Source organism: Palaemon carinicauda, chromosome 8, assembly GCF_036898095.1.
Source record: "Palaemon carinicauda isolate YSFRI2023 chromosome 8, ASM3689809v2, whole genome shotgun sequence".
Taxonomy (NCBI): domain Eukaryota; kingdom Metazoa; phylum Arthropoda; class Malacostraca; order Decapoda; family Palaemonidae; genus Palaemon; species Palaemon carinicauda.
In genome coordinates, this window is record NC_090732.1 from 115,587,478 (window position 1) to 115,605,161 (window position 17,684).

The 17,684-nt window shown below is 35.9% G+C and overlaps 1 protein-coding gene across 1 annotated transcript in view; it reads right to left on the reverse strand.

Annotated features, from left to right (window-relative positions):
* Positions 1 to 17,684, reverse strand: part of LOC137645419 (cysteine-rich motor neuron 1 protein-like) — a 302,487-nt gene that overhangs the window by 35,108 nt on the left and 249,695 nt on the right. The window contains exons 4-7 of the mRNA XM_068378225.1: positions 11,595 to 11,774; positions 10,725 to 10,858; positions 4,628 to 4,988; positions 3,645 to 3,833 (exon numbers count right to left, since the gene is read on the reverse strand). Of these exons, the coding sequence (XP_068234326.1) occupies positions 3,645 to 3,833; positions 4,628 to 4,988; positions 10,725 to 10,858; positions 11,595 to 11,774 (864 nt within the window). The remainder of the gene's footprint in view (positions 1 to 3,644; positions 3,834 to 4,627; positions 4,989 to 10,724; positions 10,859 to 11,594; positions 11,775 to 17,684) is intronic.

Here is a 17,684-nt window from a genome sequence, read left to right on the forward strand (position 1 = left end):
TAAAAGTTTTGTAAACTGGTTTACTAAAGTAAATGTCATTAGTGCTTGATCAAGTGGGAAGTATTCTTGACATAGAAATATATTCTCTTTTGCTAACTCTTAGGATATATTATTTCTAATCTTATAGAAGAGAAGTTTACTGGCCATCAAGATCAAAATCTTATTTTGGATTATCTGATTTTAGATAAATCTATTACAGAAGGGGTTTTAAACGGTGTAGCAGCTGTGTATATTTTGTGATTAAACATAAGGAACAAGTGAGTTCTATGGGTGGGGCAGTGTCTATTCCTAGATTTCTTCCCCTATATAGGGGTCTCTATTAAATATTAATATAATCAGTAAGCTGACTGCAAAAGTGGATGCCAAGATGAAAAGTGGCATTTTGAGTTTAACTCCTAAGAATATTGTATACCATTTCTCCCTTTCTCCCTATAAACCAGTATCTACATCATCTCTAGAATTCCCCGCCACCCACAAGGAGCTAGGTTTAAAACTGCAGAAGACCATCAGGATTCCAATTTGGCAAATGTTATGGTAGAAATGTCAACAGGGCTCTTAGATCTTACAGAACTCTACGACAGTCTTTCTTAACATGTCTCTGTAATGATATACAGGTATTTATAAAATTTTTCACCCTAAACCTAGCACCAGAGTTCCAAGGTCATTCAGCCCATAACATGTCTCTGTAGCAGGAAGGCTTTCTCACTTTAATCAGGTTTGCAAAAGCCTCCAGCCTAAACTGTGGGTAATGTCCATGGTCAAAGAGAGCTATCAAATACCTTTAGCCCTCAGTTTCCCCTTGTTCAAAGAACAAATTCCTTTTCAAAATTATTTACCCAATTCAGCAAAGGTCCAAGTTTTTAAAATATAGACTAACAAACTCCTAAAAGAAAGAAGCTATGGCAGAGGTTTTGGAACCCATGGTCAGGGTTTAAAACAAAAGTTATTCTTTGTCCCGCAAGTGTCAGGAAGTTAGAGCCTGATGCTCAATATTTCAAATTTAATCAATTTTATAGTTCTCACCAAGTTCTCCATGGAAAGACCCTTGACAGTGCTGGGGCCAGTAAGGAGAGGAAATTTGATTTTTTCGATAGACCTAACAGATGTTCACTGTACTTTCACATAACTCATATGAATGAGGAAATTCATTCAGTTCGTAAGCAGTTCTAGACATCACCAATTCAGTGCCTGTGTTTTGGTCTCAGGACTGCTCCACAATTTTACACCAGGATGATTACTCCAATCTTCCCAAGGATAAGGTTTCTGGGCAACATTGTGCTTTCATACCCGGATGATTAGCTGATTTTAGCACTTCATTAGAAAAGATTCAAATTTAACGCTATGGTTACTGTAAAGGTTTTGGATCTTGGTCAAATATGAGGAAGTTGCTTCTAATTTGGACTCTAAGAAGTTTATATTTGGGAATGATTACCAACAGTTCCTTTTGGAGGTTTTCCGTCAGAAAAAGGATTCGGTCTTTTCTTCTGTAGTTAGAATAGTTCGAGAAGAAGTCTATTTCACTTTAGATGTGGATGAGACGAATAAGGACCATAGGTTCTTTAGAGAAGTATGAACGAATTAGCCCTGAGATTTAATCTAGAAAAAATCTCTCTTTCAATAATGAAGAACCAACTTACAACTGTTATCCCAGTGGGTTTCCTTGGAGGTGAGAATTCCAGATCTCTCTCTCTGTTTACACAAGAATATACTTAAAATCACTTGCCTGGAACTTCTAGCAGTGTAGAAAGCCTTTCAGGCTCAGGATTCACTGGTAATATTTAAGTTGTGGCAGTGTTTTCCAACAACACGACAGTATTAGCTTATATTGTATACAGAAAGGGAAACCAGGCATGAATCCTTGTACCAGAGAGAACAGTTGTTAACTTGGGCAAATTTGAATGAAATAGTCCTTCCTCAGTTAGGCAGAAAAACCAGTTTCTTTCAAATGAACGGTCTACTTCTGGCAGTACAGTATGTCTAGAAAGTTGGAACAGGAAGGGGTGACTAAACGTGGACATGTTTGCAACATCTCTAAACATGTAGATAGAAGTGTTCTGTTTTTCAGTTCTGGATCCTCTAACTTGGACAGTAGATGCCTTGCTATAGGACTGGTCAAATCTGCATCTGTACAGCTTTCCCCGTTTGCCGTGATTCGACAGTTGATAAAAAAAAAGTTCAGGTTGATGCTGGTGACTCCTTTTTTGCCTCAAAGGGAGTAGTTTACAGATCTGTGGCCTCTGTTATCAGTGTTCGAGGAGGTTGTTGCACAAAATCAATCTTCTCAGACAACAACTTTCATGGGCAGTACATTCAAACCCACACATGCTACAGATAACACATCTCCAGCAGTGTGCAGAAGTCAGTATATGAACATCAGGGGTAGATTTATATAAATAAACAAAATTTAATAAAATTTATTTCTGTGCTCACCTGATGTTCTTATGAATAACCACCCTCATCTCCAATGACTAATGATGTCAAGATGATGAGGTATTCATTTTAACTTGAGACAAAGACAAAAGCAGCTACAGTCTACACAAGCAATGTTTATTTAATACTATTATTCACTAGACTGTCCATATCGGGGTAGAGGCCTAAGCTTATTGAAAGGAATGAAATGGGAAACAGTAAACTTTTATTGCAAAAAAAAATTGTATCTCTTTCATGAGGGCTTTTCCACTTTCTGGAGTTAAACTTTATGTGGAGTGAGTTATTTCTTCTCTCCCAGTACTAACAACTGGTATAATGTTTATCTAGGACCTTTGCATACAACTTCTTAGGCCTTCCTATTGGTCTTATACTGCTACTAATATACCTAATCTACCTATTCTCATCACTTTTCCATAAATATAATTAGTGGTAATAATTGGTAAAATAAAGGCTGTTTAATTCTAAGTCTGATGATAACTAATGTAAAATTAATTTACTATCAATTTCCATAATGTCTAGCAATGAGGCCATATCTAGTTTGATTTTTTTTCAATTGTCTCTTACCAACATTAATTGGAATTTCAGTTCACTTTCTATGACGATTTAACTACCACAGAAAACAAGTATTATATGTGAATTACATACAAAATATTCAGCTTAATGCTGCTTTTTAGAATGTGAAATTAACAGAAGAATGTTTAGATTGCAATGAAATTACTTAACATTTAAAACCAAACCTAAAATTGTTTGTCTATCTCTTATTAACAATAAACTTTTCTTCTTCCTCTGTGAGCAAACATTGATAGAAAAAATTCAGGGTTCAAATCCTAGAACAATGCATGATTAGTCAATGCATAAAGTACATGTAGCTATGCACTTTGCGTTGTTTTTCTTCTAGAAAATTAAGTACTCATAAAAATGACAAGGATGGAGAATGTTGCAGGGAAGGACTACAGGCGTATAGTAACATTCAATGATAAATACAGGTTAAAGGTCCAAACAATGGATGCCAACAATTATGACCCACAATAAAATTTAACCTTTCAAAAATCATATATGACTGGGGTTGAGTTTAAATGACTATAAAGGAAAAATTTAAAAGAATAATTATGATATTTCTTGCAAGATTTGGGGGCCCCCCAAAAAAAAAACTCAAATATGACTCTTGAAAGACTAAATAGGGAAGAAAAAACTTTCAAGAGACAGTGTGGCACCTTCACATATTGGGCAGCACGTGTCTTCTAGCTTGATCTGATGATGTAGGGAGCATGGCAGCTGGGCACATTGGGTCACAAAACATTCATTATAACCTGGAGCTACACAGGTACAGGACACGCAAGGTCCTCGTTCCCATCGTGATCCCACTGTGAACTCCCTGCGGCCATCAAGGCAGCCTTCAAGACCTGCATCAATTAGTGGATATCAAGCAGTTGCATCAAGTTACGTTCCCATCTGCACTACAAAAGGTTGAACATTCTCTACATGAACACCTGTTGTTCCTTCATGTTGCTATGCTACATGGCAAGACCAATGTAACCTAGTAGTGTATTTACTTCATTAGTACAGTATAATTGAAGCAAACCCAGGTCTTTTGAACATCAAATATGACGCTACATAATAAAATGTTTTTCCATGTACATTGGTTAATGCTGTACAGCATATCTTTACCTGTGAGGGATATGGTTTCCCTATGGAGGAAAATATACACGGAATGATTTCACTAAGAAATTACTAGCAGTAAGAAATTCCAAGGTACATTAACTTCATGGGAAAACAAACTTAACTTACTAGAGCTTAAAGAACAAATAAACTGTTATAAATAATATAATAAGACATTGCATCTTTGTGAGAAAGCACCAGGTAGGTGTCTTTAAGCAGTATAAGATATAACCTATATGAATACATGACTGGTTTATGAATGAAAATATATAACTACATTCTCTATCGTTCTCACAAACACTGAAAAAAATAAAGCATGAAGAGAATATCTAAACAATCCTAACAAATGACTTGGTTAAAAATAAAAAGTAGAAAAACATTCTTGAGATCTGTTCTACATGACATTATTAAAAAAAAAAAAAAGCGATCTCTTGATTATGAGTGGGATTATGTATTAATTTTTCCTCCATCTTTAACATACCACAGGCATACACAGACCTCATACAAGGAAACAAAACAGAAATATAGTGCTACTCACGTGTCGTATTACAAGCAGAATCAGCAGTATCACTGCTGGTGTCTCCTGCAGTGGCATAAACTTCATCATCTTTTGATGTGACATATACTCCTCCATGGCCACCTATTTCACTATAAGTGATCTGGTCTTCCCCTTCATTGTAAGATTCCGGTAAGGCATAACTATCTTCAACGATAAAGTCATCCTCATCTAATGAAGTTGTGATACGTGTTATTAGTGTGTTCTTGTTCTTCTTACGGCAGTGGCAGGTTTTGCAGCCTTTCTTGTCAAGTTCAAAGCCATCGGTACATTTCAGTTTACATTGTGACAAGGACTGGCACTTAAGACATTTACAACGGCGGCATCCAGTTACTGGGTCCACCTGCAAAGCATAATTAAAAATTAAAGTAGTAGTAATTGCATATATGGCTGACAACTTTACATTGCTCACCAGATACCAATGTATGTTCACTGTCTTGTAGGAATAGGCCTAGTATCAAATCCTTTAAAAAAAATAAGTCTTTTGGAAAGGAATTTAACAAACATTTGTAATAAAATTAAAAAAATTGCTGGCATTTATAAGATATTTCCTTATTGACAACTATATTCTTTACAATTAGAAAAAAATCGCCTTGACTTTTTTATCTAATGGTTTTGTTCTTTAAATTACAAGAATCAACAACACTTCTAGTTATGACTCATTACCAATTTGCCATCATAACTTTTTTATCATCCAATAGTGTTGTCAGTCAAGCAGTCTACTTGCAATAGGGCTAGAACGCGTGAACCAAAAAAGCCTTCCTCTCCCTACTTGTCCTTTCCTTTTCTCTCTTAGTAGCCTGCACTTCCAGGTGGCTCCTAAATTAACCCAACATCGCACGAGAGTCTGACCCTCTCTTTTATTCTCATGTATTTCCCTTTTTCCTTATTCCTTCCCATCCCGAGTGCCTACCTTCTGGTTTAAACTGGATTGTATCCAGGGGTACTCCTCTTTATCTCATATTCCCCACTTCCCTATCCTTATCCTAGTCTAGTCTAGTTATGACATACAGTACATTAAAATTTGGGCTCTCAAAGTACCTGCCACTATATTTTCCCTCAAGGAAAATGAATGATGCAATAAACAAATTTTGTGTTTGCAGTTACTTTTTTTTTAAAAAAACAAAAATTAGATTTAAGCATGTTTTCTTATCATTAGGCCTACTACAAAAAAAAAAAAAAAAATAGACTGAAAAGATACCAGCACTAGATTCAATACCCGGAAACATAAAGGCAATACACTGTTAATTTTACTTGCACAATAGAATAATACACCATAATTTAACTGATATAATCATATGAAGGTTCACTGTGCATTGGGTTAAACTATTTAAAACTTGTGGAAAAAAATATATATTCTGTTGATAGTCAATCAACAAATATTTTTTATAATCATCTGGGAAATCAAAGGTATAGAATATGTCAAACTATATTTGCATAAATATACTCTACACTACAGTATGTGTACACACATGCGAGCGCATATATATATATATATATATATATATATATATATATATATATATATATATATATATATATATATATATATATATATATATATATATATATATATATATATATATATATATATAATGTATGTATGTATATATACTGTATATATGTATGTATGTGTGTGTTTAAAAAAAATTAATTATTCAATTGAGGAATGTAAAGATGAACAACAGTGGTAAAATGATTACTGAACATTTAGGATGAATCAGGTTGTTTAAGCGGGTTTGCTCATGTGGAAGAGGTTGAGTTGGAGAATATAGCTTATTTTATAAGTACTCAAATAGAGGAAGACTAGAAAAACTGGGTGGCTTACATAACAGATACAGTACTGTACAGTACTGTATATGGAAAAGGCATGATCATAATATATAAGTACAAAAGAGCACCTTTTTTTCAATGGAGTCATGCCATCTAAGTAAAACCACTTAATCTCCCCTATATGATAAAGAGCATAAGTCTGGCTATAAATATATATACCGGTTCTGTAAATATCTATTTCCAGACATAACTACTCGATCACTCTCCGTTCCTCGGGTATGAGGGAAAAGGAATAGCTATTCTCTGTGAGAGGGTACCCCGAGATAGAGCCTACTCTGAAATCACAACTGCCAAGTTATAGTTAAGAAAGAGGGAGGGGCGGGAAGGGTTGAATCTGTGTGAGCTCGTCTATATCTATCAAAATATTTCGTCGTCATATCGACGGGTCGCATACACTGGTGTTGAATGAATATGGATATATACATGGCCTTGTCACCTTTAATGTGTATTGCATAGATAAAAAAAAAAAACATTTATTATTTCTTTTCTCTATAAAAATCTGAAATGTGCACACCTTAGCTAGGTACAGTCACGTTCATAAATGGTGATACTGTACTTTTTTCGGACAAATTGTCTACCAAAAAGCAACATCTGGCAACTGCAGCAGCTCGCACATTCCTGTGAAGTGGCTGAATTAAAGGGACATGTTATATTTCAAATTATCGTTGTGGCTTACTTTTAATTTCAGATTGATGTTTTTATTGAAAAAAAAAATGTTAAAAGGGAAAAAGCAAAATCATAAAAATGCTTAATTAATTATGTATGGTTTCAACTGCCAAGCACTCATTAAGACTTTACTCTCAAAACTAGGTCTAGGTCTATTGGTCTGAAAATTTTATCTTATGCATGGGCTTACTTTGGCATGCCAACCTTTCGTAGTTAGTTAGGCGAATTCTCGTGTCGTTGTTGTTCATGAAGATTGTGTGTGATTGGCAGTCCTGATTTTATAGTTCATATTTCAGAAATGTTTAGTTTTATTTTATGGCACAATATAAGAAATGGCAAAGATTTTTTACATTTTTATATTAGATATGTTCTTATGTGTTCTGGCAGTGCCAGAGTGTGGACGTGTTGCGTAGAGCTCTGTTATACACGCCCTGTGTCGTGTTTAGCTTTGAGTTTTTCACTTAGAATATCATTGAAAAGATATTAGTTAGTCTTATGGAGAAACCTAGTTTTAAGAAATAGTACACTAAATCTGCTCCTAACTATGCTTCATATGTAATAACACGGAGGGAGAACGGAAAAAATGGTTAGTACATTCATACATACATATACCAAGGCACTTCCCCCAATTTTGGGGGGTAGCCGACATCAAAACAAATGAAACAAAAAAGGGGACCTCTCCTCTCTACGTTCCTCCCAGCCTGACGAGACTCAACCGAATACGGCTGAAATTGCTAGGGTGCTACAGCCCACCCTCCCCCGTTATCCACCACAGATGAAGCTTCATAATGCTGAATCCCCTACTGCTGCTACCTCCGTGGTCATCCAAGGCACTGGAGGAAGCAGCAGGGCCTACCGGAACTACGTCGCAATTAATCGCCATTCATTTCTATTTCTAGCACACTCTCTTGCCCCTCTCACATCTATCCTCCTATCACCCAGAGCTTTCTTCACTCCATCCATCCACCCAAACCTTGGCCTTCCTCTTGTACTTCTCCCATCATCTCTTGCATTCATCCCCTTCTTTAGCAGACAGCCATTTTCCATTCTCCCAACATGGCCAAACCACCTCAACATATTCATATCCACTCTAGCTGCTAACTCATTTCTTACACCCATTCTCACCCTCACTACTACGTTCCTAACCCTATCTACTCAAGATACACCAGCCATACTCCTTAGACACTTCATCTCAAACACATTCAATTTCGCTCTCACTGTCACTTTCATTCCCCACAACTCCGATCCATACATCACAGTTGGTACAATCACTTTCTCATACAGAACTCTTTACATTCATGCCCAACCCTCTATTTTTTACTACTCCCTTAACTGCCCCCAACACTTTGCATCCTTCATTCACTCTCTTGACATACATCTGCTTCCACTCCACCATTTCCTGCAACAACAGACCCCAAGTAGTTAAACTGATCCACCTCCTCAAGTAACTCTCCATTCAACATGACATTCAACCTTGCACCACCTTCCCTTCTCGTACATCTCATAACCTTATTCTTACCCACATTAACTCTCAACTTCCTTCTCACACACCCTTCCAAATTCTGTCACTAGTCAGTCAAGCTTCTCTTCTGTGTCTGCAACCAGTACAGTATCATCCGCAAACAACAACTGATTTACCTCCCATTCATGGTCATTCTCGTCTACCAGTTTTAATCCTCGTCCAAGCACTAGAGCATTCACTTCTCTCACCACTCCATCAACATACAAGTTAAACAACCACGGCGACATCACACATCCCTGTCTCAGTCCCACTCTCATCGGAAACCAATCACTCACTTCATTTCCTATTCTAACACATGATTTACTACTTTTGTAGAAACTTTTCACTGCTTGCAACAACCTTCCACCAACTCCGTAAAACCTCATCACATTCCACATTGCTTCCCTATCAACTCTATCATACACTTTCTCTAGATCCATAAACGCAACATAGACTCTACCATAAGAAATGTGTGCATATAGTGAGAGCCATCACTGATAATGAATGGAATAACCTAGATTGGTTATGCCCACAGTGTACGTGAAGATACACAAAACAATTTAATAATATCAAAATTAAAGGAAGATGTGAACATAAGATATCTGGCCCTGAATGAACAAGATGCAAAAATAGATGGCTTGGAAAACAAACTTGCAGACCTTAGCGCAGAAGCAGCAAATTCCACCCAGACTACCGACCTCACTGAGAAAGCTGACATTCTTTCCATGAATATGGAATCAATTAAGGCAACATTTCAAACATTGATAGACCCAAAACCGGAGAAACAGACATTTTCTGACAAAGTTAGGGAAAAATCAGTTGATAATTAAATCAACTAATACAACAACTAAAATTACTAAAAAAAAATGAGAGGTTGATCAACCACTTAAAGACATTCCTATACTTAACACGAGGTCAACTACGAATGGAAATGTTGTTGTAAACTTTGCAAACAATATGATCAGAGAAGAGGCGGCAAACAAAATTCAGACATTGGTTGCTGACACTGAATGAGAAAAATCGGTAAACTAAAACCAAAAATAATGATATGCAATGTATATAATGATAATGATGATGTAGTAAATGCTTTGATTCAAAGAAATCGCTGCCTGGACCAAATCCAAAATATAGAAAATAAGTGTAGTCCTGAAGAAAAACGCTTTACCACCTACTATGTGCTGAAATGTAATCCTTTAGTTCGGAGGGATATTCATGATAATGGGGACAAAGTTTCGTTACATGGGGTATCTATAACATACGTGATAGGTACCAAGTGATGATCTGCTACCACTGTCAAAGGTATGGACATTTTGAAAAAGATTGCAAGTCTAAGAATGAAGATAAAGTCTGCGGGAAATGTTCAGGGAGACATTCCACCAGGCAGTGTAATTCGCAAGTGTCAAAGTTATAAACTGCACAAAGTTAAACAAACCAAGTGACCACACAGTAAATTCTAGACTGCAAAGCTTAGGACTTGGAATTGAAAAGACAAGCGGAAAATACTGATCATGGTTACTAGGAATGTCAAATATACAATCTGTAGGTAATAAGACTTCAAATTCGAGAATTGATAAACGAGAAATATTTGGATATGCTATGCTAGCATTATCTGAAACATGGTTAAATAACTGGGACAAGGCAAATATATCATTGAAATGACGCCCCCCACACATGCCTTCTTTCACATACCGAGAGAAGGTAGGTCAGGTGGGGCTGTCTGACTCTTTATTCATAAAAGTTACTCAAATCTCAAAACGTTGAAAAGAATTAGTGTAACAAGCTTTGAATATATAAACAGCAAATGAATAGTGCGTGACCTGAAACGATAAATACTCTGAACGAACAAAGTAAAATGACAGCGGAGGTCCTGTAGAGAGAAGGGTTCTCCTGCTGTATGGGACCGGAAAAGCAGCCATCAAAGTAAAGTAAAGTGTACTAATTTGCTCTTATAATTCAAAAAGTTAAAAAAATAAATAATTAGTTTTACTAGACAACAATAATCAAAGTGCACAGTGTCATCACTCATGAACGTGATCGTACAATATAACCTCTTCCGTTCTATACGAAATGACAACTCACCTTGTATCCCTCAGGGCAGTTTTTCCTACAAGGTCTTCCACACAGGTCGGGAGGGGAAAGGTGTTCGTGAGTCTCGTTGTCTCGGGGATTCTTGTCTTCCTCGTCGGTCTTCTCACGTCGAGATGTTGCTGAAGCTGTTGGGGGACAACATGGACATAAACTAAACAAATCCAAACTAAAGACTTGTGTTAATAATATCTGAGAACGAGTGTCTTGTGATAATTACTTGTTAACTAGATGGACTTGCACGTGCGCTTCATTGAGAGACTTATTGCAGAACGTCTAAAATTTCCAGACATTTCTGATGCTAATAAATGGTTAGTAAAACCTACCAATGAAGAGTATTGACTATACATAATAGTATTTGCTGGTTTACTGCAATGACGAAAATAATCCTTGGTCATTTAAAGTCCCTGGTTTGAAGGGTCTCAATGATCCTCAAACTCTTTTATTGCTTCATTGCTAAACACTATTGCAATAACAATAAACGCACTACAGTAGACTGCTGCATGTAGAGTTTTAATAATGAAATGCGTCATTGTGGAAATTAAATAGTGGCAGTAGTAGTAGTTCAAAGTACCAAGTGCAGTAGACTTTAGTTAATAGTTTTTTTTTTTTTTTTTTTTTTTTTCAAATTTATTCGTAATCAATCAGTTTCCATTCCACACTAAGCTGCTTTCCCTATTGGGGCCTTAGGCTTGTAGCATGCTGTTTTTTCAATTATGGTTGCAGTTTAGCTTATAATGATAATGATAGTAAAACTAGCTTTTTGACTGGACAAATGAGCATTTCTTGTATTGTAAACGAGCGGTATATAAATAAATATGATTAATCCCATAGGGAAAAAATCTAAAAATGAATTGTACTTACCGAGGTCGGGGTCGGGTTCGAGAGCTTGTTCGATTACCTTATACCAAGGTTGGGCGCCAGAGCCTTCCTCGGGGTGATCTTCGTCATCCAGGGGAAGGCCTGCTGGAGGCTGATCAGCTGCTATCTTTTCACTAGGACCCAGCGCTGAGGGCGGGGTCATAAAGCCCTCTGTAAGACCTGCTGCAATGACACGAATAAATGATCAGGGTAACGTCACCATGAGGAGTACCTACTCGCATCATGCAATATGTATTATCATATATAATACATCTCATACATCAATGTCTCTATTTGTCGAGCTTACAGATGCCTAAGCATCTTACTTAGGCATCAGACATTTTCATAAAGTTTCACATTTAATAATTAAGGAGGGCAACCGCCATATATGAATTTCCAATTAGAATTTGATAACTTTTATACAGTATATAAGGTGAACATTCTGAAGGAATTCCAGGGTGATTGGTTGATTAGTTTCAATTTAATTGAAGAAAATCCTAAAAAAATTAAAAAAAAATCAAAATGATTCTAGTAATTCATTTCTAAAGGTATTGCAATAAAACTTACTAATTTCCAAAGTATATAACAAGGAAAATTATTTCTTGAAACTATTTTTCTCAACAATAGGGAAGACAAAAATATCAATATTTTTTTCTCTCAAAAATAAAGTTTAAACAACTCCATCGCTTTATTTCCCATTTATGAAAAAATCTATTTCCAGAAATAAATAGCAGTTTTTTTTTTTTAATTATTTATTTGTCTTTGAAATTTGGTTTTGAATAAGATAGTTATAAGCCTTTGAATAAAAAATGTAAAAAGTTTTTTTTTTTCTTTTTTTTCACTTCCAGGGCTAACCGCACTCATTGCATGAAATGTCGGAGATAAAAATTAAGTTCTAATGATAGATAAGATGCTATAGATAAATTTGGTTGAATTTGCTCATTTTCGTTAACGTAAAAAATATTCGTCCAAAAATAAGGTCAGGGTCAAATCTAAGGTGCATAAGGCCCACATTATTTTAATAAAACAGAGTATTCGGGTTTTTAAATGTCATAACTCTGTTATTTCTTAATATTTTGCTGTGCAAATTGTCACCGTGATAGATAGGATGCCATACATGATTGAGCGAATGTACTCATTTTCATTCATTTAAAAAATATCCATCCACAAATTAAACCGGTAGGCCCTCTTTTATTGTTACTTTATTTTTAAATATTAAGACATCTAAAGAACAGGAAGAGAGAGAGAGAGAGAGAGAGAGAGAGAGAGAGAGAGAGAGAGAGAGAGAGAGAGAGAGAGAGAGAGAGAGAGAGAGATTGTCTTATATTGATGAATACCTACAGTAAATATCATATTACCTGATCTATTGTACCTAACAGTACTTATTATGCTACTGTCGCGTGATATGGTTTGATTAAAGTCGAACATCAGACTAGTAAAGGTCCTCTTTCCATGTCCATGATTTAGAGGTTGGAATACCATGAAAATTATAAGAATATTTTTATCAATTCCTCTTTAGTTACTCTCTTGATAAACCAACTCTATGTTGGTCACGCGGTACAACGTTCAAAATTAAGTACAGCAAACAAAGCAATTCTCTCTCACAGCTTTACAAACCAGATATTTTTTACTGCGATGCATAATTCCTTTTTTATTGCTAGAAAACCATCAACAGCAAAAGTCCTGATAGTTAATCATTGCTCCTAACCAGTCCTATCAACGAGCACGCAAATTCTTGACTAAACACCGGAAAGACTAGGATACAATAAACTGACTGCAAATTAAGAGCTCGGAGCGATACGTTCTTTCCCATCTTCAACTTATTTCCAAATAAGAGGATCTAGTTCCTAACGGATACCGTACTGAACTACAAGTTGCGAGTTCTAATAAAATTGCCGAATAATACGAAAGTCAATGGAAGCAAATTAAAAGTATAATGTGTAAGAAGTTAAGAAAACTTTAGGCCCGAGAAACACTAAGATTCATACAAAAAATTTAATAACAAATAAAATCAGGTACACAGCGTGACACGTGATCATCAACCTCGCCCACCAATATAAGAATAGTTAATTGAAGCAGTGAAATAAGTAGCGGATTATGGTAAGTCGCGGTCTGGTTGGAAAAGGCATGGGGCTAGGAACTAGCAACATAATCCTAAAATAATTAAGAGTAACAACCTGAGAGGTCATCCCTATAAGATAAAGTATATATATATATATATATATATATATATATATATATATATATATATATATATATATATATATATATATATATATATATATATATATACACACTGTACACACACACACACACACAAAAGAAATTCTTGTTGATTTCCGGATACATGAACGATACAAACTAAAACTCACAACATAACGAGACGAAACTGTCTGAAAATACGAATAAGAGAAAAGTTCCTAAAATGGAAAACCGCGTTGCATACCATGCAACAATTGCCAAACTCTCAGAACAAACGCCAGAGGGGAACATTAACGTTTTAAAATTAAGGATAAACGTTAACCCAAGTTAAAGGCCACTGTATTGTGTTGGGTCGTAGGCTTTGTAAAGGTCACTATTGCAAGGGGATATAGCAGCGTCATTTCCTTGGATAATAGAGACCCTCTCTCTATTGGATAAATCACCCGTAACTTGTTTCCACGACAGAAAAGAAATACATTCATTAATAAAAATGTATCTAGAAATAACTGTGAAAATTATTTGGTTAATCAAACGATATCAATACACGATGAGCGCAAAAGGGAAAGTGTCTTTTGTGTAATGCAAATTGCTAAGTTTATGGACTAAAGATGTTGAAGTATGGCATGTGATTTTAGGTTGAGGGTATTCGACTTAACGTTGAAAAAGTTTTCTTATTCTAAATATCGGATAGAAACTATAAATTTTGAGTGCAATGTAAATGTTTAAAGAATTCCAGACACAATGGTTGCATAATAATCATCAGGATCTTACGCTATCTAGTTTCTTAATCATTATGATAAGGTGTCAGACAAATTTCAGTTTCCTTAAACTGGAACTAGAAAAAGAGCATCGCAAAGAAAAGGCCTAGTATAAGGTAAGAGGCTATGACCGTAGTATATGTGGGTAATAATACTTATATGGGTCAAGGGATTGGTGAGGTATAAGTGCGCATTAAATATGTCCGCTTTAGACCTACAGTATATCGACATTACAATAAATAAAGTTTTATCATTACGTCATATAAGGTAGACAAGATAATTTTCAGATTTTTCTTACGATAAAATTTAAATGCTTTCACTCATAAGAATCGCCTTGCTAATCGTCACGAGAGTTTGCTTCATTCATTCTTGAGGAATGAAAACATAGCAACACATTTCATGAACACACACACACACACACACACACACACTCACTCACTCACTCACTCACTCTCTCTCTCTCTCTCTCTCTCTCTCTCTCTCTCTCTCTCTCTCTCTCTGTGTGTGTGTGCAGGAAATCCCACCAACGTAGCGAAATTTCTCAGGGAATGAACCCAACAATCAAACTCATGGAATCCCATTTGGCCAAAGAAAACACCCTATCATTTATCGCCAACCTTGTCATTACCTCATTACTTGCCATTGAAACAGAGATATCAATCAAAGTAATTGCGTTCGGACAATTACCAGGGATCACGACCTCTTGATTGAGAAGGGTACCACGCATGCACGATATGACCACCAACAAAGGGAAATTTTGAATAGCTGCACTTCTACTCTTATCTCTTGGGACGTTCTTATATAAATATACATTTTCTTCAAGTTATGAAAATAAAACCGGTGATTAGAAGTTTGCGTAACTGTAATTTTTGGATCATAAGAGTAAACTGAAACAGGTGGAATGTTCTTTGTTACGGACCGCAGGTAAAGTAAATAATGGATTTAGTTTCAGCTAAAATACACAAACCACTAGATACTGTCTGGTGATACGCAGCATTCATCCTCACGCCAATCAAGAAATGTTTCAAATTTCATGTTTAAACCTAAATATTAACATGACTTTTCTATTTTTTTTTCCTGGTGCCCCCTGTGCTCCTTGATACTCGATAGACATATCGGGAACAATATTCTATATTGTTTCTCTTCCTCCTGTTTTTTTTTTATAAGAGATTTATTTTAATGTTATTACTGTTATAAAAATAATTTATTTTAATTGTTCATTACTTCTCTTGTAGTTTATTGGTTTCCTTTCCTTACTGGGCTATTTTTCCCTGTTGGAGCTCTTGGGTTTAAAGCATCCTGCTTTTCCAACTAGGGTTGTAGCTTACCTATTAATAGTAATAACAATAACCCACAGTTATTCCGATTATTAATAAATAAAATCCAACACCCGCGCCTTGTTAAAGGGATAGTCTGAATAGTGGCAGGAAGTACTCTTAGCGCTCTTCATAAGGCAACAAGAAGCCATAATTAAACTCTTAATGATGCCCTACACGTACAATGAGGTCCACTGTTTCGTTGCCAGCAAAAATGTCTTCCCTTTCCGGAGCAAAACTTAATTTTTCTTTCTTTGTGAAACAAACAATTTACTCTATCACAATGCTTTGCAATTCAAGACAATTAAAATATTTTGTCAAGGATTTATAAAAACCCACATTCGTACATAAAAACACATTTCTTAGTGGGGGGGAGGTCTTTTCTAATTAGAATGTCTCAAAAGGGAGAATGGTTCCTTTCAGACCACGTAATTATGAGAGGCGCGCTTCCCCCTCAAGAGGACTTTCCGTAGACACAATTCAATACACTCCTAAGTCGTATTATCATCATAATCGTGATTCGTGAATGTCGTCGCAATAGGACCATTACGTTTTCCCAATCGGTTACTATTGTCAATGGAATTGTTTGCCTCTTTGTAGGGAACAAGACATTACAGTATAGCAGTTAATCTTATTTGGGAGCTCAATTTCATCAGTAACTACGATGAAATATAAATCATGGCATAACTCTTGATTTTCTAAAATATATTCCGTAAAATCAATGGTAAGAAACAAATCAAGCAGCGCTGTAGGCTACCTCTAATATTTAAAAATACTCAATTAGCTGACGACAAAAACTTATGAAACTCGCATAGGGACAGCACTTCTCCGTGATGTAGAAAATTGAGTCAAGAAGAATGTGAGGAGATTTTAAAGTGGTATGGTTGTAGAACGCTACGATTCTAACCAAGAATGAGTCAAGAAGATTATTTGACGAATGAGGAAGTGGGAAAGGTAAATGCTCTCTAACAATTGAAAGGTGAGGGCTAGTCCATTTCTTGCCAATAGTAGAGCTGAAACGGAAAAGCTGGGAAGGTAAATATGCGTGTTGAGGGTGGGGAACGAGTGAAGGTATAGTTGAGGGTGGGGGTCGGGGGTTGAAAGAGATTAATATGTTTAGATGCAACCTCTTAATGAAGTTACTCTCTACCGTGGCATGTAAACACATGACATGAGATGGTTTGGACTTGTGTTGATCAACTGATACATAGATATAACAGAAAGAAGACCAACAAATCAGAGAAAAGGGGGAGAGATGAAAACTTATCTCTGATAAGAGTTCCGGCAGAAATGTGAGAGAGAGAGAGAGAGAGAGAGAGAGAGAGAGAGAGAGAGAGAGAGAGAGAGAGAGAGAGAGCTCCGAGCACACCCAACCCCACACAAACAAAAGCTGGCGTGAAGCATTAACGATGATAATGATTGACTAAATCAAAGTGCCAATTACATATGAAAGTTTGTAATTTTTAATGGGTCGCATATTAAGGTTTTAAAAGAGCAAACATTTATGCTCACTAATCATTTACACAAAACTATCGTTGAATTATCTATTAATGGGGGTTAAAAGCTAAGCTAAAATTGTGGGTGCCATACCTACTGTGATATGACATTCTTATTACTTCATATTTTTACATGTTCTAGCATTGACATAAAATAACCATTATAATGGGAGACTTAATAATGACAAAGTTTCAGAAGTTATATAATGTTATTTATCTCTCAGCAAATCACGTGGTCGTATTACTTATGCAAGAGATTACTGGTTTGGGTCTCATTTACAATTTAAATGTTTAACGTATCTTTTTTGGATAAAATATCCT